At 38.4% G+C, this 23,477-nt stretch overlaps 1 protein-coding gene across 1 annotated transcript in view; it reads right to left on the bottom strand.

The window, feature by feature from the left end:
• The window catches only part of LOC131573274 (semaphorin-3D-like), a 134,335-nt gene that overhangs the window by 50,115 nt on the left and 60,743 nt on the right, over window positions 1–23,477 (bottom strand). Inside the window, exons 4-7 of the mRNA XM_058827068.1 lie at window positions 12,611–12,673; window positions 10,864–10,983; window positions 6,447–6,540; window positions 3,054–3,182 (exon numbers count right to left, since the gene is read on the bottom strand). Coding sequence (XP_058683051.1) covers window positions 3,054–3,182; window positions 6,447–6,540; window positions 10,864–10,983; window positions 12,611–12,673 — 406 coding nt within the window. The remainder of the gene's footprint in view (window positions 1–3,053; window positions 3,183–6,446; window positions 6,541–10,863; window positions 10,984–12,610; window positions 12,674–23,477) is intronic.

Raw genomic sequence — 23,477 nt, 5'->3', positions numbered from 1 at the left:
AGACAAATTCCTACAATAGGTGGGTTGAATCACCCTCTGGAAGTGTCACTTCTCTCAGTAAATTACAGAGGCAAGCGAAAGGACTGAGCTCAGACAGGATGCTAGCTTTTGCCTTTTAGAGCTAAGGGAGCTGAATCACGTCCAAAGTTCACAGAATATAAAGAACTCATTGCCTCCAAGACTTTGCCCTGGAAAAGACGACTAAATTGCTATGAAAAAAGTGAAAAGGACAAAAAAAGAGATGAATGCAATTCAAGGAAGCCCTCATTCCAGCTATGGCCTTCTCTTCCTAAGCAGGAGGGAGGAAGGCGCAGCTGTTCAGTGGATGCCTGTGGGCAGGGCTGGCGGGTGCTCTCCTGTGCCCACGGGGCAGACTCGGTTCCAGTGGGTGGCTTTGCCATCCGGACAGGCAACCCAGCCCCACGTGCCAGTCCTTGGGCGAGGCAGCTCCGGTGAGCAGCTGTGGGAACGCCTGATTCCCCAGCCCCGCTCCCCTCTGCTCCAGTGCCGCTCTTGCGGGAGTGTGAGCACTGTGAGCCTGAGTCATGGGAAAGATTAGCTGCCTTCCTTCCTCCTGTCCCCCTCTGTGGAGCTGCTATTCAGTCACTGAGATTAGGACATGTCTTAATTAGTCAAGATAGAGATGCCCTGCAAGGAACTGGAAGGTATCCCACGCATTCTTCCCTCACGCTTTGTCTTTACCTCCCTCCCCTCAGGGAAGGATAATTTTGTTTCCAGAAACAGAATAAGACTAAATTTTAAAAATATTAAGGTGCATTATAGCATAACTTCCTTGGCCCTCTGGAAGAAAACAAGCTGTACATTTTATGCTTATCCTAAGTAAAACATGAGTCATGCATGGTAATAATTTATTTCCAATGGTACAATTATTCAAGCATGTACAACTTTTCCTGGAGGTCTAACACTTGCTTGGTAAATGGGCAGTAGAATAAGGGAAGAGGGGATTTAGATGAGATGGGAGTTTTAAGCCTGAAATCAAGTAAATATTTTCTTTATACCAATATTGGCTGAAAGCACAAAAGTATGTAATTGGTAACATTACACAATAAACTAGAAATATATTGGCCACCCTATGGCTTATTGCCGAAATGATGCCGTCATTTCAAGTTGCACTTAAAATTTTCTCCAGCCTTAAAAGGATTGTTTCAAGATACTGAAAGCAGCTAGTTTATGTCTATGCCTCTTAGTATAACACTGAATGGATTGTGTTTGTGAAGTCTTAGACAGAATTGTGGCTGTAGGGTTTTATATGGCTGGAAACAAGGTAAACCTGAAGAATATATAGGGTCTTCAGTGTTTATATAGTGTGGGGCAATTTTCACCTCACGGTCTAGCACATTAAAGCTGTTTTTCAGACCCAGACATATTAATATACTCTTTTCCTTAGAAAAGTTTCACAAATACAGACGCTTTAAGTGAAAACAGAATAAATCATGAATCAATCTAAATCAGAGAGGGAAGGCAGACTCCCCCCCAACTAAAACATCTAAATATTTCTCAAACCTACAGTTTATTCTGTTTTCTTGTACTGTTCCCTTGCCTCAAACTTCTCATGAAGAAATAATAAAAAGAGAAAAATATTTTGAACTGTATTTTTAATCTACCAGTTCTTTTGGACTGGGAACTGAACCCTGTAATGCTCATCAAGGTGGATCTACACTAATGATAACACCAGATGCCCCTCAAGGCCAAACCACAGTAAATCTTTGTTTTCAGCTTATTATTGCATCCCTTAGGAAAGCAGCTACCCAGCCACCTTTCCATGCTGAGCATCTGCAGGCCATCAGTGATAAAACTGGATATGCAGTTGCACGGCTAATTAGAATTAGAGAAGTGAATGCTGGAAGGACCCATCCTGGTCCATATCACCACCCATTTCTGCTCTGCACTGCACAAGGGCTGTGTGAAAACGAGAGAGAGATGAGATGGGAGAGGTGGGACAAGAAAGATTTTTGGCACAGGAAATGAAAGTGGGATAGGTCAGCAAAGTCAGATATGAGATTCTTCTATCTCCTGTTTGGAAAGGTAAACATGGCTTTTAAGCAGCTTTTAATTTTTCTCCTCATCTCACTGCAAAAATCCTGGGCTTATGGAGGTACATCAAGATAGAAATTTAAGGCAACAATAGAGAAGAAGGAAGAGAAGGGCTAGGGAGAAAAAAACCAAAGACATTTCCTCTTGTCAGGGTCTCAAAGAGTTAAGAGGCAAAATTATCCTTTTTAGAAGTTGTCTGCTGGGAAGCCAACTTAACCCTGTGGTCAGCAGGCCCTGGCTTTACACTGCACCCATAATAGTTACACAGGCATCCTGAGCCAGGGCCAGTGTTGCCACATCTTTAAAGACAGTTGACAGCTAAAAGGGGGATGCTTTAATTGAGCAGGGTTAGCTTGTGAGTGAAGTTTTCCATGTTACTCTGTGTGTGGTTTGAGACTGGCTGGGTGCAAATGCAGCCAGTTTTTTAGAGGGTTTACTAGCTCACAATGTTTTTTAACGGGCAAGAAAAAGCAGTGTTTTGCTTGGGAAGCTATTTTAGTGTGCCCTTAGTGGTTTTAAAATGATTCTCAAAGCAACAAAGGGTATTTTTCCCCTAAAAAAGCAAAATAAAAAAAAAAAGACCTTCTAACAAAAAATTCTAGTCTGTCACTCCAACATACTATACAGAACAGCTGTTAATGAGTGATTAAAAAAACAGTTAAAAAAATTATTCCAACAAGAGTGGATATAGAAGCATTTAAGTCATGATATTATTTCAATTGTAGGATTATACACAGATATACAGATCAAAGACAGAAACTATGAATAGGTCTTATGCTCCCACTCTTCCCTTAATTAGCATTTTCACCTCTGTGACTTTTCTCAAGTGCATTTCTGTTCCGCTGAGCTTTTTTAAAAAAGTCTACGTAATCCAAAGACTCCATGATACAATATCTATATTTATAGTTACTGGACATATATTTATATAAGGAAAGAGCTATTAACTTCAGAGAGGCAGGGACAATGCAAATGACAACAGCATATGTTTGGGATCTTACCAGTAAGCCAGTAATGTTCAGAAATGTCAGTTCTGATGTAATGGTGGTCGTGAGAAGGGCCCAGAGAACGTGTCAGAGCAGTGTCTTTGCCAAGGAAATCAGAAGCTGTTCCAGCATAAAGATACTCATCTGAAAATGAAAAAGAAATAGGGTTCCTACAGCTGTGGCACCAGAAAAATTAAGACTATTAACATTTTGTTGGGTGAACAACATCCTGTGTTTAATTGGTCAATAAACAAATTTAATGCTTTAAAATATTATTGGTTCATATTTTAACAGGTTATTTTGGTTCTGTAAATTTACTTACATTTAAATGAGAGTGATATTTGTAATTATACGTCTGAGAAGTAACACAGTCAAAGTCTAATATTCAGATCTTTTAGGCACTCAGAATAGTAAATTTCCCAGGCTTTAATGGACACTGGGTTCTTAAGGGTATAAAGGTCTATTTAATCTGAACAGCCTGTCTCATGTACCTGGGAGCCATGGTGAAGGCATGGCTACCTGTCCATTCCAGCTACCTCCTGTGTCCCAGGACTGCCATAGCCCCAATGGCTTTGCTGCTCCTGAGCTAGAAAAACAGGATGGATGCTTCCCCACTGGAATGCTGCAGCTTGGCCCATTCCTGGAGCAAGGATCTCCATCCAGCATTTAATTCACAAAGAGGAATTCTGGCATTAACTCAGGGAATTTGTGTTAATAGCAGAAATATGGCTACAGACACAAATCATCATCATTTTAACACAGAGTGAACTTTCTAAAATAAATGACACATCTTGCTTGAATAAGGCAGCCAGAATTTGCCTCACAAGGACACTACATCTGTAACACAGTGCTTGCTGCAACTGCAGTCACTATTTTCTCTTCTGTCCCTTTCATGAGCAATGAAAATGCTAAGAAATGCACAGTATTTTCTGTTTCCCTTCAGATCTCAGTACTTTTCAAAAAGAACCAAAGAAACAGTATCACTGTGAAGCCTTTTTTTTCTTTTTTTACCATATAGTGCATTTTGAAATATTCCTCTTTCACTGTAAAATAACAAGCTTTATTTGTTGGAAGAGTTTTTTTTTTTTTTTGTTTAATGACTTGCAGAAATAAATCCCTTTAATTAATAAAAACAAAAAAGTTCATATTCATAAATTATGATCTTATAAAAAGCTATATGATACATAAAAATCCCCTTCCAAAAGTTCCTTATCCAGGTTTTCTGATACTCCTGGGTTGAAACATTTCACAAGATCTTTTAGAGAGAGGCCTTTGTTGAGAGTGAATGCAGAATAAATACCATTCAACACTGATGTTTGTGCTTTCATTTGCGAAAGATGTAAATGCACTTAAAAAATAAGATCAAGGGGGGAAAAAATCAACAAACCAACCCACAACCCATGATCCAAAAGCACTTTATTTATCCAAAAAAGATCTATCATCTTTCTTTTTACCTCATTATTATTGTTACTTCTGTATTATTTCCATGACAGTTGTGGAAAGCACATCTTTCAGACAGCATGTTGCCTTTGTAAAGAAACAATAGTGCATTCTGAAAGGTATTTGTCATAATGAGGAATGGGCAGGGTAATTGGTGTTTGCTAACTGACAGGCACTCTGTGATCGATACATCTGAAGGGCCAACAGAAATTCTCCATCCTTGCTTAGGCTCTGCTGACAAGGCATTTTCAGCACTTCTCTCAGCATTTGGTGTCTCTCATTCCAAGTTCCTGCTATGTTCTGAACAGTTTTGGTGAGCGGTAGTTTGTAACAGAGGATGGATGATGAGCAGGTGATTTTTCAGTCAAGAAAACTAGTTTTCAAATTTATCCATGGGATTTACTTGCATAAGTCATGTAGTACTGAGACCACTTATTTCTACAAAGAATGAGAATTACTCAGTTGCATTAACTTACACATATGAGTGAAAATATCGTCAGATATTACTTAGCTCATAAATGTAGAACTGAATAAGAAGTGTTGTCCAAAGGATGTAAGTAATCTTTATTGCCATTTGGCAGATAAACAAAAGTAGCTAGAGAGAAGTGACATGCCAAAGTTACTCTGCTCATTAGTGGCAGAGATGGGAAATGATCTCACCTGAGCTCCAGGGCAGCATCTTATGCATGAACTATACTGCTCTGCTAGTTCACTTGGGAATAAGGTAAACATCCAAAGATAAACCAAAAATACACTCTCTGGTCAGGCCTGTAACTCTTCACAGTGCTCTCTGTATGTTATTGTGAAGTACTTGATGCCAGCCACAGACAAAAAAGGGATACTAGAATAACCTGACCATTAATTTCATCTAGCTCAAAAATTTTTATGTAAGAAAGTTCATGTCTTAGGTAGCTAAAAGACAGCAGCTTCTTCATTTCACAAGATTTAATAGAACAGGCAAAGCATGAGAGTGCTACTGAAATTAGGCAATACTATAATAAATCACCGAGTTCTACTGCTTGCATGAAAAAAAAAAAAGTAAAAAAAAATTAGTTAAAGTTTTCTGGGACCCCATTTTAAAAATAGACTTCACGGTCATTAAAGAGTACTAGGGGTCTCTGAGAAGAATAAGCACAGGCTTTAATCTATTGTTTTTAATAAAGGAAGTCCTGCCCCATCTGTAGGGTCAGAATCACAAATCATCTATCTTATTATCTGAGAATAAAGACTGAACATTAGTCATATTCTTTTTATAACACAGAGTGACCGATACTTCAAAGCATTGTCACCACTGCTCTTTGGCTGCAAATGAAAACGTCATGGTGCTTCACTCTTATCTTGTATTCATATGCTCGACAGACAAGTTAAATGAAAATTGTCCAAAGCTATGAACCAAACCATGACAAAAGTAGCTCTTATAGTGATTTGAAATCCAGAGGTCAAGCTGACATTCCTCGGCCCCAAATGTCAGACCACACAGTGCTGTGATGCACGCAGCAGGCGGAGTGCACTATCTTGTTCCTCGGCTCCCAGCTTCAGAAGTGGCTACTCGAGTAAATAGAAACCTCAGAAACGTATTTATGGAAATAGTGCATGTCAGCAGACTTCAAAGGGCAGAACATATTGATAATTGCAGAAAGAGGCCCACAAGGGCTTCAAACGCTCTCTGTCCATGTGGGTTTTTTTGTTATCCTCTTAAAGGAGCAATGACTGGGTGAGGTTGAAACCGCCTTCCTGCGCGGCTGACAGAAGCTTCACAGCCCTTCTAATGCCTCTGTTTCCATTTCTGCCCTTCCAGCTCTCTGGTGTCAGCAGTCTGAAGGCTTCCCCAGCCCTGAGAGCACAGATCAGCTCTGGAAACATGATCAGTGCCAGAGGAGCTTCAGCAGTGACATCTGCTGAGCTCCTGGGCTCCCAGCAGAGCCATCACAGGTCCGAGGGCAGCACCTGGCTCTGGTGGCTCCTTACCTGCCATCACCGAAGCAAACGGCTGCTGGGGATCGAACGGGCATTTCAACCTGCCAGACTCCAGGTTCTGGGTATCCAAACGGAATGCCATTTCCTGAGAATAAACACAAATTCATTATCCTGGTGTGGCAACAGAGAAAAACTCACTTAGATGTTAGCCTGCTCTGCTAACGTACAAAGTGAAGGTGTGTTAGATCATGCAGCTGTCATCTCAGCATTAATGTTTACAGTCTGTGTCTGGTTTATATCTGGATTTTTTCACTCCGTGTTTTACTGTATCCTGGTCACTCTATCGTAAACACAAATCTTTAAAAAAATACAATTATTTTCAGAAAAAAAAGAGATGCGTTGTTCGTTTCTACTCCAATTAAAAGCTGGATTGTACTTAAAAGGCACTGACTTCTACTTGGGAAAGTGCTGATAGACCATGTTGCAACAGGAGACCCTGAAGGGATTCTGGCTGACTCTGAAATTTCTCCAGGGACTGCTGAATAATGTTCACAACAGACACAGTTCAGACCCTTTTAAAAGGAAAGCAGCATATGCTCTCTCTTATTATTTTTAACAAGGCTAAAGATACAAGAGCTATCAGAATAGTTTCTTCCTTGTCGTTTCCAAATACAGTATGATTAATTCCTGGGCCACAGAACAAGGGCATAGAGGAAGATAAAGAAAGTGAGTTATTAAAAAATTATTGCCAATATTTTCAGGGGACAATCAACAACTCGATTCCTATAGGCATCCATTTGAAGCTTTATTATAGTTTTGAATTGTCAAGAAGGAGTCTTTTACTTGCCCCTTTGGTTTCCTGAAAGTACAGTTAACCTGCAATCCATAGTGAAGGCAAATTGATAGCTCAGAGGAGTAAAGCGAACTCTCTGCAGGTATAGAGACTTCATCTTCAGAATTGTGCTGCCATTAAGAGAAGGAAGATTGCCTACAGAAGTGCTTTTAACATACTTTGCTTTAACATGCTACCCTACCTACGCTGGTATTTAAAATCCCACTAGTGCTCAGAAATCTAATCAATGTATGGTAGAGACAAAAATTTAGAAGCTAGTTAAAAAAAAATCAAAACATCTCCAGGATTTAAATTATTAAAAATGGGTGAAGTGATTTTAATTATTTTAATTATTCCATATCTCTGCCTTGCAAGAGGCCAGGAGAGTACAAATGACAAGCAAGTATGTCCAAAGATGGCCACATAGGATTAGACTTCACAACACATTAATTCAATTCATCCTTAATGCACATCAGATTATAAACGACCAAACCTTTCTATGTTATTGAGGTGTCTCCTAAACTCTCTGGGCTCAGAAGACAAAAGCCCAGGATATTGAATAATTAAGCTCCTTAAGAGAAAAGAAAAATCAATTCCAATCTAGGAACATAAATTCAATTTCCTCCAGCAATCCTAGCTCGTACAAAGCGGAATTTAATCAGCAAAAATCTTGTTCCCTTCCCAAATCTGTGGAATATCAGGCAAACCAAATTCTCAGGCTACTGAAGTGAGCACAGCAAGGACAAAACTGAACTAAAAATTAGTTGTTTTTTTTCTGACAATCTTTTTCTGGTGTCCCATTGTCCTTTGTTCTAGGATGTAGAACCCTGAGCTGCTCAGAGAACCCTTGCTTTATCACATGTGAAGAGACTGTCTGCAAGCCCAGCAGTACTCAGGGGACCAAGGGAGTTATAGATCAACATCAAATATTTCAGAGCTCACCCAGACAAACTAATGGACACTACCAGGCATTCACACAGAATTAATCTCCTGCTTTCACTTTGGGCAAAGCTTTCAAAGAAAAGAGCAGCCCTTGGAGAGCTGTGGCTAACAGCACCAACCGGGCCAAGCCTCGTCTTCACCAGCCAAGAGAAGTTTTGGCAGCAACTCGAGCAAAAACAAGACGAGGACTTTAATCCCCTTTAATTGTGTGATCCCGTTGGGGATTTGTACTGCTTCAAAAGCAGTGTCTGCTGTGGTTTTGAGTCACCTGATCTACACTGTTTTCCTCTCTGTTTCCACAGCACTGGCACTGGCCAGGAGAGCACTGTGCAGATCCACCAGCAACTTTCAAAGGTCAGCAGAGCACTGCCTGACTTCACAGCCTCCATGAGGCTATCTCAGGGCCTGGCTCTCCCAAGCATCCCACATCTTCCTGGAGAGGTTGCTAATTACCAGACACTGATTATCTGTTATTATAACGCTGCGTTTTAAATTTAAAAAAAAAAAAAAATTACAACGGTGAGGGAGAAAAAAGAATTCTGAGAGAATGGATTTCCTGGCTTCAGTTCCTACAAGGAGACATTTTCAACTGCCAGACAAATTCACATCTCTGGGCCTATCCTCAGCACCCTTCTGCCTTGTCATATTTATCTGAAGAGGTGATGGAAGGATGGTGGTTGAAGGGTGTTTGGGCCTCCAAGAAGGAAAGGGAAAATATGCCTGATGCCATTCAAGGCTGATAACTCAGTAGGAGGCTGTAGAAGAGGTGCTTTGTCAGAAGAGGCAGGAGCAGTGCTGAACACTGTCCAACCTACCACTGCAGCTGAGCAACCAGGAGGAATGTGGGAGAGGCAGGACTGGGGGACAGTGAGGGGATTAGGAAATACAATACCAGGATTCTTCTTCCATTTCCTCTCACAAGGTAATTGGTCATGTCTGAGACAGACCCCTTGTCTAGACTGGCTGCCAGACTGAACAGTCAGACCAAATCCATAATTTCATAAGGTCTGGTGAAAACAACCTTCACAAATCAAGTAGATGAAATGAAGTAGGGCAATGGTAGAGTGAATAAGGAATCTTGCTAATGACCCAGAGGTAAACCAGAGCCTTACTTATACTCTTGCTGGGAGCTTTTCTGTTCCATTCAGCTGTGTATTTGATCACCCAGCTAAGAAATCAGCATGGTACAAGGGATCTAAAATTTCACTTGCTTCAACCGGAATATTTAAAGTAGCAAAGCAAAGAAGTCTACAAAATTATTTAATTGTAAGCCAAATTATACATCATATACCAGACAATACCAGGAGCATTAATGGTTTATTAGACAAAGAACACCACCATGTAGATTTCTTACAGCTTCAGTTTTCTGTTGCACAGTCAGCCCCTCTGGGTTGGTCATCCAACCCATAGATTGTAGGGTACATAATGATGGAGCTTAGTCTGGGCAAGCATTAATCCCTTTTTTTCTTCCATGAGGATCTTCCCTTGATTCCATGTATCAGTGATAGAACACGGTGGAATAACTTTAAATTAAATAGGGTAGGTTTAGACCTACCCTTAGACCTACAATATGTAAATATTGTGAAGAAATTATTCCCTGGCACCAGCACAGGTTACCCTAAGAAGCTGTGGATACTCCATCCCTGGAAGTGTTCAAGGCCAGGCTGGATGGGGCTTGGAGCAACCTGGTCTAGTGGAAGGTGTCCCATGGCAGGGGGGGTTAGAACTGGATGATCTTTAAGGGCCCTGTCCACTCAAACCATTCTACGATTCTTATTCAGATTATTCCATTTAGTAATTTCAGATGTCATTTCTTGTATTTTAGAATTTTATCCAGCCTTGAAGAAAAGAGAAAGCTATTTCTATAGCAGCATAGGAAGCCTCCACCACAGGCAAGCAGCCAGACAGGTCACATCTCAACACTGTCTGAGAACAGCGGCAGTGGGATAAATATAGCCAAGGTGTGATACATACAGGAGTTAAAAAGAGACTTGTGTACTAAGTGGCTGCTTGACACAACACCAAAATTCTTCTGTTGTAGAGGTTAGGTCTCAAACATTTACCACTTAGGATAGAGATTTCTTTGTCACCAGCAAATGAAGACCAATCAGCTGCTAACTTCAGCTCAGGAATATGGCACTAGAGATGGAGGACATCCAACACCTCTTTTGTGACCGAACTGCAACACATTGCAAAGTCCTGAGATGCTGTCCCTGCACTCAGGCTCAGAGACCCTTTTCAAAGTGTTTATTACTCTCATGCACAAGGCATAGGAATCGTACTGTGGACCAACAATATCTGTACATTAAAAGATAGAACTACAAGTTTCATCTTGAACTCTGACTGTATGTGCATACAGAAAGTATGTGCAGAAATGACTTACTAGAAAGGAAGACATCTGGGTTAGATGTTCTCTTCACTTAGTTAATCACATGGAAGTGTCAGTCTGAAGAACTTTGTGCATTAAGTTAAGCCTGAGGAAAGTATTTTGCTCAAAAGTGATATGCACATACCAAATGTGAGAACGAGAGTTCCCGTCTGACCTGCAGAATCCACCATTTACCCTGTTATTTATGCAAGCTGCTGTCAGGTCATTTTTTACACACTCACAGAGTATTTTCCAATCTATGATGAATGCTAAACAAGATGAGGGCTATTCCTTGGCACGTCACACCAGTGAGAAAGTTAAATTACCTCTTTGTGAGTTCCAAGTTCAATGTATCCACAAAGAGGATGAAATGCTCCTGTGCCACAGACATAAACATGGGTCCGGTTGTATGGCTGAAGAACACGGATAAAATTGGAACATTCTGTCTGTGGGGAAAAGAAAGATAAAGGTTACTTTTCATGTTTATTCTTGTTTTTCACATTAAACATTCTGTTTTTCACATCAAACATTCTACTAAGTTACAGCCATAGCACTGGTGTACTTTAACTCAAAACTACTGTAGCAGTGGCTGCTTACAAAGTAGTTCAAAGCTGCGACAACTAAAATTTGACCGTGGCTAACTACCAGGCAGTTCATCAATCAGACTTGCAAACCTAATTCTGCTGTAATGCTTACAGCCACAAGAAGCTGTGCTCACAGCTTGGTTTGGAGGGTATCTGTTCAGCCTGTGCTGTAGCAAACAACACCTGTCAACAACTGGGCAGAGGTCACAGAGCCTCTGGGTGTGCCTGGCTACCAGTCCTCCTGCCTTTGCTTCCCAGCTCGGGGTGCTGCATGTGCTTTAGCACCAAAGATTACGTGATTAAACTAACTGTGGTGGGCTGAAAGGCTTCAACACACTTCAAAGGATATGCTTTGTCTCTGCAGCAGCCACGTCTTACTGGTGAATTCTATTTGGTCATTTCTGAGTCTAGCTGGGTTTGGTCCTTGCTGGTAAGCACGGGCAGCTGCTATGTGCTCCAAAGATGATACATGGGCTGGAGAAAAAGACTTGCTCTAGCTTTCCCCAAAATGAAATTAATACAGAAACACAAAACAAGTACTTCAGAGGGAATACACAAGATCTGTTCATATGTGCAAGACATCACCCTACACGTAAGTGAGAGTCCAAAACAAGTATTTATCTCCCAGGACTCTCTCCTTCTACTCTTATGACAGAAACAGAACAGCACAAATCTTACATATACACCAGTAAAAGAATATTCCCAGTGCTCAGCAAAGTTGTTGCTTAGGTTTTGATTGCTGTAAAGATAATGGTAGCAAGAAGTTAGAATACAAAGTTGAAATTCTTAATGCAGAGACCTGGGAGTGTTTTGAGCTGAAATCTACCTTGGTAACTGACATTAGGAGATTTTTTTTTGAGAGAAAAGAAAGAAGTTTTTATTTTAGTTTACTTTACAGCCAGGAAATGTTTACAATTGTAGTGGGGTCTAGACATACAATGTAATCTGGGGTATGCAAAACATATAAAAGTTGGATTGTATACACATATGTACCTTAAATATACTTCCTAAAGAAAATTTGTGGTTCCAGGGAAAAGCCATTGAGTCTCAGATTTTCTTTTAACCCTAACTGAAGCTGTCTGCAAGTTGAATTGATTTGTACACTGTTCTACCACTCTCTTTCTTTAATGAAGTTACATTCAGGACACTCCTAAGGAAAAAAGCATTTTAATGCAAAAAAAGTGAAAGTATTACATTATAATGGAAGTACTGCCTGGTATACATTTCTGAGGAAAGTTCATTCATCTCTCAGCTGCATTTATTACATTAAGGAACAACCTAACATGATTGCTGTCTGCAATGCTGAGTTTTTTTAAGTATTAATATTCAAAAAACAATAGAAATGTAGGGGTTTTTAATTAAGAAAAAACACTTAGGACATTAGTTCAGAAGTGTAACAAGAGCTTAATAATGTATTTTGTGCATTTAGTAAGAAATACACAGATATTCATAATTCTCAGCAATAATAAAAACTATACATCATACTTACATAAGCATCTTTCCCCGCTAATTTGCATAATTCTACCTTTTCTTTTGTTGCAGGCCAGTAAATCTGTAACATAGTTAAAATAAACCAAAGATTATGAAGATTATAAACTGTCCTGTGACTGTAGATTAATTATTCCATGAATCAACAGTTAAAACAGATTTATGCATGTTGAAGGACCTTGCCTGTAAATTGAAATTAACATGACTTCAAATACAAGATTCCATTTCAAAATTTAAGAGGTTTTAAATCAACCCCTCTGATCTTTGTTTATTTCTTCACTGGCTACATGTACTTTTAAAAATCATTCAGTTAATCTGGCCAGGGCACCTTGTCACCATTACGTGTTTCCCTCAAAGTTATGATGAGCCAAATCATCTGGAAACTAAAGTGATTGTAAAGTCAGGCAAATTACATTTGTGAAGAATTTGAGCCAGTGGACTTGGCATAACTGTTTTAAAAAAATACTTAGCTCTTTCTGATGATTTTCAAATGAAAATAATTAGGTACAAAAAACTAAGGATAGCTCAAGGGAAATTGGTAGAACAAAGAGTACATTTGACAGAAATCAACAGAGCATGGTTTAAAAATGTCACCCATCAACATTTACTGAGTTTACTCAGAAAATGAAACAGAAGTTTAGAGTAGAATCATGGACCTTAGATAATTGGCATTAAATATTTATACTGCTTATCTTTCTTTTTTAATCTGCCCTGAAGAATTCTACAAAATAAGTTTTGATGTAGATTAATTCAGATGACAAAATACTATCAGTTACTGTAATCCGAATTATGTTAGTGAAGAAATATCAAGGAACAACAGTTCAGGTTCTGCCTCATTGATTTCAGTTAAGCAGTCAAAACTGGGTATGATTGACTACAGTTTGATTTAAATTTAAAATAGAAGCTAAATACAAATTCTTCTAAAACCACACAGATAAAAATGGATATTCTGTACTTCTAATTTTGACTACTACTTCTCATAACTAATAGAAAAAACACCACAAATCACACAAATGCTTTAAAGTAGTCTTCAACCACACTTTACAAAATCTTAAACAGCAAATATATAAGAATGAAGAATTATTATAATATGTATTAGAAATTAAAACATCACCAAGGAAGGATGCACAACTCAATGGCATACAAGAGAAGTTGACTGCTGTCATATTCCCTTTGACCCAACTGTTGGCACCTTGTAGAATATGGTTTGACATACAAAAACTCAGTCCCACATGGGTAAGGAAAAAAGCCAATGTCCTGTGTCAAGTACCTTTATCACTTCCCAATACCTACAGTCACTGTTTCTATCAATCTGGAAACAGTTTTGGCACTACCTCTTCCTCTCTCCTTCCCAGTGAAAATGGATGCATTGGATTTCTGGAAGAAAATTAATTTCCTCTCAAATGAATTTAGTTACCTTTCTGATAAAAACCTCTTAGCAGAGATAATGCAGTTTAAGTTACTTAAACCTTAACCCACTACAACAATATTTACATGGAGTCAGAGATAAGACAGTGTAACAGCATTGTAGCACTGGAGTACAAATTTGCTTTCCCAGAGCATTTTCTCAGAATGATGTGGTCATAGCATCCAGGTATGAAAATTCAATCTGAAATCAGCTGTGCCAGGGTGTGTGGGTGGCACAGTGCCAGGAAGCACAGAGGAAAGTACTGGGAATACCATGAAGGGATGAAGGTAGGTCCAGTCTGGTCTCTGCCTGGGAAGAGTGGGATGAGTCTCGACTGCAACACAGCTTAAGTTTAAGAAAAAAAGCTGATGAAAAGCTATCAGTGAAGAAAAGCTGAAAGAAAAAAATAACACATCTAGCCAAGGAGATTTGTCTGACCTGTCAGTTCTCTTGTACATAAACTTTATGCCCAATTCTGCCCAAGATCCCTGAATCATTTACAAGAAAGCCTAGAGGTCTTCAAGGAGTTTGAGAGATTTTTGGCCAAAGTTTAGCTATCCAATTAGGCAGACAAGATGTCTCTTTGTAGGCTTTTGAAAATGCCCAGCTCTCCTTGCCAACTACAAGGAAGAACTGGAGGAGTTAAAAACAGAGACATCTGCTTCGAGGCATCAGAAGTGTTAATGGACTTGAGTTACCCTCAATTCTTCTACAGATTCCTTCATGGGAATCAGTGCTTGTCCTACAAGGCTGAAATACACACACCCCCACTTCTATGATAATTGACCACAGACAATTATATCAAAAAATCAATTGTTTTACTCTCTAGTTACTCAACAGCCTCAGTATTCAGCATTATATAAGGCCACATTAGACAATGAAAAGTGAAGCTAAGTGATCCAACATGAAAATCAATTTGCAATTATATATGGGAGAGTAAAAGTGATATTTATTTGCTTTCCATATGAGAAATGAGAGGTTCCCAGAAACTGTCAGTTCAACATTTTAATAGATCAAGAAAATTGCGTAATAAATAATGAGTCAAAGTGCTGAGCAAGAAAGCATAAATTTCATTTTTTATTACAGGACATGCTGTTTAACAGTACCACAGGTCTGGATCCCTCAAACACTGACACAAGTAATGTTACACATCTGTATTGACTTTTCTATAGGGGGTGAAATTAAGTTTTACTATTATATCTTATTCCAATGAGTTACTTAGTTTTACAATATGTCAAAAAAGTAAGACTGAATGCTACTGTACTTTCTTTTAGATTTAAAATCATCGAGCTTTTAAATGATTTGGAAATTTGAAATTGGTCTTTTTTTCTTTTTTTTTTTTTTTTTTTCTATTTACATGGTTTATTCACAATGGTAACAGCTTATTAACAAATTTTTTTTTTCCCAAATTACTCAGTAAGTAAAAACTTCAAGGAATAGGAACAAAAAAACAGCTAATCAGGCACTATATACTAAGGGTGACAACAACACTGACTTAAGTCAAAATCATTTTGTCTTAATCATTAAGTTAAAATCATTCATCTTAATCATCAAGTTAAAATCATTTTGTGTTGTAAACAGTACAGATTATATATTTAATATATTTTATAGTTGCATCTGTATCTGAAATCTATGGAGAAATCTCAGAACAGCTCAGCGAAGTTACTGAATTTAAGGCAAGAACACAAATAGTTGGAATATGTGAACTATATACTTAAATAAGATTCTTTCATTAGATCTTCCTAATCTTCAGTTTATTTTTCTTTTAAAATAACCGTATCAAAATTCCAAAGGTTAGCTACTGTCATGATTTCCAGATTTTATCTTCTATTGCCCAATTAAAAAAGAAAAAACAAAAAAAAATATTACCATTAGTTTTAAATCATTCTTCAAATATTTTCTTAAATTTAGCAAATTAAATTTTCCTAATAAATGAAAGTTAATAAGCTCTCTTCTATCAGAGAGAAACAAAACCTCCCAGGAGTACGAAATTAAGTAGTACATAAGCATAGGACAGATAAGGTATCACTTTAAAGGGTAGCTGGAAATTGATTTATAATTAAAACAAAACATTTAAAACCACAGAGGTCTTTTCCAGATCAGGAGAAAAAGATTTATAAAAGTAACATTTTCCTGCCCTCTAAATACGCATTTTTTCTAGAAGAAAGGAATGAAAATTATTTTTTTTTTAAATGTGTACTTAAAATACATATATATTTGCAAATTACTACATGGATGCCATATATATTATATATGTATATATATATGTATACATGTGTGTATATACCTATGTGTGGGTGCATATATATATATTAAAATAATATCTGGATCCACCTCTAAGAGCTTAATTTCAGCTGCCATCTGTCATGAATTAATAATACTGGTATTTTACTCATTTTTCAGTTTCTATCTTTCTCTATAAGATTTTGTTCCTAAGCTAACACTTCTGACTATAAATCCTTAGGAGAAGGGATGCTCAAAAACAAAACAGTGAAGTCTGATTACAAAAAAAATGTTGTGTGAAAGTACAGCTTTTTCAAGAATCACTTCTAATTAGGCTTCTAAATCTAGGATGGTGCAGGACTTCATAAAACGGGTGGAAAATGATATATATTGTCACAATACAAAAGAGGAAGATCATAAGCTTCCTAAACAATTTAAAAACCCATTGGTCTTCATCTGTTTGTAAGGTTTCAAAACAAGTTTTTAGTTAGGGAAGAAATAACACAAGTTTCCAATGAAAATAGAGTGTAGAGAAGATAATATAACTTGGTAAACAGACATTAGCTCAGTCTAATATTGTATTTTAATAACCCAGCTGAATGACATGAAGGTGCTAGAGCTGATCTTCCACGTGGCTCCATTTAAGCATTTACTAAATTGTCACACAGAAACTGATTAGCTCAGCTGCAAAAAACAGGCACTACAAGAAAAAAAAACGGTCTGATAAGTGAAGAACTTGAGGTAGAAAGTTACTCATTAAGTTCCTCAAGAAACAGTGTCAGAGCTCATCCTATTTTATGTAACCCTCAGAAGCCTTGGTAAAAACCCACAATTGCCACAACCCATTCAGGTGACAGAAAGTTGGGAAGCATTACTAATAGAAATGGAGTTAAGTTATGCAGAAAGAATCAAAGGGCTCTGAAGACTAGAATTATAAACAGCCAGAGGAAAAGGGTATAAACTGCTCGTAAATAAATATAGATCATAGATGGCAGATTTTAGCAAAAGTTAAATCTGAAACATCGGAGTAACAAGGACCTGTTCCAGAGCAACAACATTCCTAAAGAAGTTGCATGAAGTATCCAAAGGGCCGCTTACATCAGCTTTGGACTGGGTTATGAAAGGAATAACTGCTCCATGAGGTAGGTGGTACTGATAGCAGGGAGTGAGACCAATTGACCAATGTGACTCCTTCCAGTTTCAGGTCCCCAAGATAGCCATGCTCATGCCAGCAGCAAGCACTTGAGTGTCCCATTGAGGCTGCTGGCTTTCAGCAGCCCTGGGGCTTTCACTGGAGCCTCTCCCGTGCCTGATGCTGTGCACATGCTTCAGCACTTCTCTATCACAGCAGCCTCTGGTACCAGACAGCCCAAAGTGCTCTATTAGTGGTGCATGGAGCACCAGCAGGGTGTGTTCCTACCAGAAGTGAAGGACACCAGCTGATCTGCATGTCTTTAAACACTCACACACTGAATCTGGGGCCTGTGAAGATGGGGATTGCTCCCTTCCTATTTTAAAGGATTAAGAAGTGATAAAGCATTTAGATGAAAATGCAGATTTTTTAATAGCCACTTGATGCAGAAAGAAGGCCAGCTTTCTTCCCTTGTTTCATTCTATGTCCTAGATATTCATCATACTGATGCTTGAGGGAAGGTACACAATAAAATTACTTTCTGGGGATCAAAATGTCTTCTTAAGGCTTTGTGAAGCACGTGAACTATAACTCAGAAGCTTAGGCTTATTGGTATGGGTAAATTTCCCATATGACAGTCACAACTGCAGTTTTCAAAGAACAAAACCATATTGACTTGTAAACCCTTTGTCATGCTGGCATATGCAATATACTCCCCCCAAGAAACTTCTCCATGAAAAACTACCCCCCTGTGTGGAGAAAAAAATAAAAAATATTCATGACTTAGCTCAATGGGACCATAAAATGAGTACAGTGAAGAGGGCAACATGAGCCAAACAGACTGAAGTAAACCAGGAGACAGTCTAATCCTAGTTCTGTTATTGCCTTACTATATGTGACAGTCAGATCTCAATTTTCCCACCAGTAAAATGACAATAATGTGACTTTCTATTTTTTTAACTTTCTTGATTTTTTGAAGAACTTTGTAATTCATAGCTCAAAAATCAAAAGCAAAGAAAAACAGTAAGATCAAGGAGCACTGCAAAAACATACGACAGTGATCCAATAGGAATGTCACCCTGCTGCATAAGACAGCATAACGAATGTCAAGCCCCAATGCAATAGGAGTGGGTGTTCATGGATTGCATCCTGAGAACTAGGACATTTGTCACTGCTGTATACTGACCCCAGGTCACTTCACTGAAAATTACTGCAAGCACTAAAAATTTACTGAATTTCCCAGAAAACACTGGAAAGAATTAAACACATTCTCTGTATTATTTAGTGGAAAACAAAGAGTCTTACAATTATCACAGAATCACAGAATATTCTGAGTTTGAAGAGATCCACAAGGATCATCGAGTTCAACTCTTAAATGAATGGCCTGTACAGGGACTGAACCTGTGACCTTGACATTATTAGCACCATGCTCTAACCAACTGAGCTAATTAATAAGAAAATCTAATTTTAGCACACCATATTCATGTACCAGTTGTTCTCTAAATATATCACATCTGCTGCATTAATGTGGGCAGTATGGAAGTCCATAGCTTGGGGAACTGCACAGATTGTTCTCACATACAAATCCTAACAGGAAAGTTACCCCAAGCAGGTCTCGTAATGACTCCCACTGTAATTGCTGTACTCTGGAATTCAATATTTTAAAGTCATCAGCAAACAAAGGAAGCTGATACATAAGTTCCTCATCTAAATTCTCCCCATATTTGAAAACTAATCAGGCTGTCCTTAGAGTTTTTTCATCTAGTTTTCTTTATATCAGTTTCATCAAGGTTTAGCTAACTCCCAAGAGATGCTCAAAAGCCAAGAATGTACCCTTAATCTTGTTTACATCTGCCACAGATCTTCACCTGTGGTACTATTTTCCATACCTACAAAACACATCCAGGAAATAAACTGACCAGAATTTCCACCTCCAATTATTTCTTAGTAACAGAAAATTGGATCTCTGATAGATATAATCTGATGTAACAGGAAGGGGAATAGGGAGAATATGAGACTTGTTTCAAAGTGATTTACAACACAGCAGGAATGCCAGTGTCAGTATATGGCATTTTTTATTTTCAGGTTTTGAACTGAGTAAAATGCACTGGAAGTCAGAGGAAAATAAAAGTTGTGTATTTGGAAGACACATTCACAAGATTTTGGTATCTTAAATTTTGCAGGTGGCTGTTGGAGTGAAACCTCATATTAGAACTAAACGGGCTTTAATTATTAATTTAATTATCCCATCTATCTGGGACAAAGCAACATCTCCACATGCCCCAGTTGTCCTCTTAAACTGTGATCTCCAACACAAATTAAGCAGCAGCCAATACTTCCAGTCTCAAGGGTTTCCTGAAAAGTGTATTTTCATGTGCATGTTATAAGCACTTGTGAAAACTTTAAGAAAATAGACTAGCTGCTAATTTCATTTACACTGGATTAAATCTTGAAAGGCTTCAGTGCTTCTACACGTCATTTTCCACAGTGTAACCACAGCAGACTTCTGACTACTGTCTGTTTCTCCCAAAAGAAATCCATACACCAGGATTTTTAGGGTAAATGGCATTGCTTCTGACATGTTTATCACTCCAGACTAAAAACAAATCCTACCTTTGAAAAAGCCGATGACCAATATAAGCAAATGTTTTCAGAGGACAGGATACTAGCCATTCTTTACAGCTAAACACGAGGGTAAAATACAAAAATGACAGCGGATGTTTATGGAAACATAATTTATGGCAACAACGCAAAAGGAAATAAGAGAGACACCCTCTTCCACCTAGGACTGCTGTCATTCTGGATTCATACTGCTTTCTTCACGTCTTGCTCCATCTGTTGTTTTGTGTTTGTAAACACTTTTCAAAAGCTTTCATTTTGTCTGCACAGGTACCTAAAGTCTGTCCAACAGCTTTATAGAGTAAATAGCTCAGAGGTCAGACCCCTCCAAGGGTCAGCAAGCACAAAGATATCACCTCTGCCTCTGGAAGCTCCTAACCTGAAATTTCACAGGGTTTATCCCAGATTAGCTCAGTTCTGATGCCCCACTTTCATAAGTTTAAATATCTCCAGTGGTTTCCACAGGACTCTTTAGCCTTCAATTATGTTTCCTGGCAAAGTTTCTTCTGACAGGTCAAGAAAGCTTCACTCTCAGACTGTCTGCAGTTTTGCTGACAGGCAGGAAGCAAACTTCCTTTGAGCTATAGAAAAAGAAGCACATATTTTTTATGTAGGACCAATCTTGATATTACTGTGCTTCAAGGCTGCAATAAACACCTCAGACTCTCTATGTATTCCTGAGGCTCAGCCTGATGGCAAGAACCAAAGACTCCTTTCAGTACTGGCTAAATTCCCAGTGGGTTCATTCCTAATTGAGACCACGCTTATATAGACTGACAGAAAGTTTCTCAGAGCAATGAATGTAAAATTCTTCTTCTGTATCTCGAGGGTGCTATTTTACATAAATATGCATATTCATTTGCATATACGTTCCCCTTCCTGCAGAGATGGGCGGGTCACATTGCAAATAGTGCTGAAATACAAGCCCACATGAACTGTTGGCAGGCACTGGAGTTACAGAAAAAAATTATGTGCAGCTATTTCGTAAGCATTTACCCAGCAGATAAATATATATTTATGCATATGTATATTTTTTTCCCTCTGAAATACAGATAATAGTCCATACAAGAGGGCATTCAAGGATGTCACAAGACAGCTCACATGCCAGAAAAGCAGTAGCAACTACAAACCGAGGATGCTCCAAGCAATGATAATTTGTGACCCAGAGCCAGTGCACACTGGGACAGATGAAAACAACTTGTTCCAAAGCTGCTATTGGGGATCTGACATGTTTATCTATTTGGCCCACATGGGGCTGTGTCTTCTAGCACTGACAGCTCCTGCAGGTTGGCAGCTTTTCAAAAGCTTGTCAGGCCTTGATAGCATTCCTATTCCTGCAGAGCTGGGCGGGTGCATTGCGATCACACCGTGATAATCGCGCTGACACGTAACCCTGCGTGCACTGCTAGCACAGCCACAGAAAGGGGCACCATTGCTTTGCAGCTATTTACCCACTGTTTACCCAGCTGACAGCATTTTGTATTTTCTATTTATTTAGTTTAAGGAGTAAAATAGAAAAGGCTTTAAGCAAACTCACAAGAAAATTCGATGAACTGAAATAATGTTTCCAGCAGGATGCCAGAGCCTGGTGTTCCTTCAGAATTTCTTCTCCAGCTTTCCAGCCTCTCATACTATTAAACATCTTTTTGTTTTACACTGCACTTCTGCTGGTAATGGCACAGAGGCTGTCAGTAGAACTGCTTTCTTTCGCTGACCATCCTTATTTTACTCATAGGAAGAAATCACAATTCTTCTAGTTTGCAAATAGCTTGTAGAATTTGTCAGGTATTTGAGGATCTTTCAAAAAAAGACTATGACACTTGATAATGCCACTCCAGGAAAAGGAGCTAAAGGCTTCTGTACAGCAAAAATTCAGAGAAAATATATCCCTACTAAAGAAAAATGATTATTCATTGCTAAACTTTATATATTTATTGACTATAATGACTTTAGCTTCCTGCATTTGCCTGTCATTCTGGAAGACCTGCTTATTACACTGTGGTACTTACTGTTGTTTTATAATGAGGTTTACAAGCACTGGAAACCGGACAGACTTTTTTTCAAACTGCCAGCTAAGGAAGCTATTTTCAACCTATTACACAATAAATTGAATAAAATCTACAATGATTTAAGAAACTGGGACTCCAGCAGAACTATTGATTTATTTCCTAAGGAAAAGTACACCAGGAAATAAAACCATAACTTAATATATGTAAGTCAAATTAACCAATTTAAGTAAATAAATAGGTTTTAAAAAAAGAAATTAAATTTTATATATGTATACATTAGACAAGGCAGCAGGATACAATGCTTTGGATGCTTCTTCAAATGCTATTCCAGAAATGCCTTAATATAGAGCTTTAGACTGTAAAATATAATCTTGCCAAGTAATTATACCCACATATGAGAATAAACTATTGAGGATTCTGACTTGGCTTTTGGAGGTATCAGTAGCTCCTAACAAAATAAATATCTGAAATTGAGAGCTTTATTAAAATAAGATTAATCTACCCAGCACAGAGCATTCTGAAGTTCATGTTCAGCTTTGTTTTAAAGAAAGGAAACCCTAAACTATGCACAATCTTGCATTCTAGTCTCAAAGTTGTTATGCTTCTCTCACCCCTTCAGCTTGCTTTTAACTTCTTCCTCAAAGTCATTAATAAACACATCATTTATAGGCAGAAACCTAATATTCTAATCAATTTCTACTCATTTTAGTGGCTGTGTGTAAGCAGATTATTTTTTCCAGATGACTCGTACTCCAGAGGAGTACAAAGGACACACTTCAGACCCTTGTAGTCCCAACATGTGTGGCTTCCTCACACTAGGAAAGCCTGGAAGTGAGCCGCCTGGCCTGGTGCCAACCCAAACTCTGGTCAGTCTAAACACAGCACCGGCAAATGCTACTTTCTGACACTTCTCTGCTACTGTAGAGTATCCTCTAGCATCCTCCTCAGCGATTGAGATTTATACACAGTTCCTCACACAACTTCCTTCATGTCATCCCTTCCCTCCACTCACAAGATTCAAGCAGCCAAGCACAGTGGAATTATAGAAAACACTTGCATGAGGTTGCCTGGTGTTACCTGGGCATTTATGCAAGAAGATATGTTTATAAAGTTGTTGAATGACCATGGAGGCCTTGGAAATCATCACACTAGGATGTGCTGCAAGGCTTCTCAGCCAGTTCTTCCCAGTTAAATATATCTTGCCTCAAGTGTTTTGGTTTGTTGTTTTTTTTTCTGGTAAGTTTATTATCTGAATAGTTAACCTATTAGTTTACTACTAAATGAAGTAGAAGTATTTGAACCTGCACACATATTTAGTTTATATATGCAAGTGGTTAAGAATTTTATTTCCTCTTTTCAGGTTATCATAGATATGTAAGCACACATTCTCTATTCATCTTAGGCAATGCAAATTATCCTTCCAATACAAAGTGAGTCTTTTCTCTGTAACATCTATACCACTGTCTGATTGCAGGTT

Source organism: Poecile atricapillus, chromosome Z, assembly GCF_030490865.1.
Source record: "Poecile atricapillus isolate bPoeAtr1 chromosome Z, bPoeAtr1.hap1, whole genome shotgun sequence".
NCBI classification, from domain to species: Eukaryota; Metazoa; Chordata; class Aves; order Passeriformes; family Paridae; genus Poecile; species Poecile atricapillus.
This window is presented reverse-complemented; position numbering and strand designations above follow the sequence as displayed.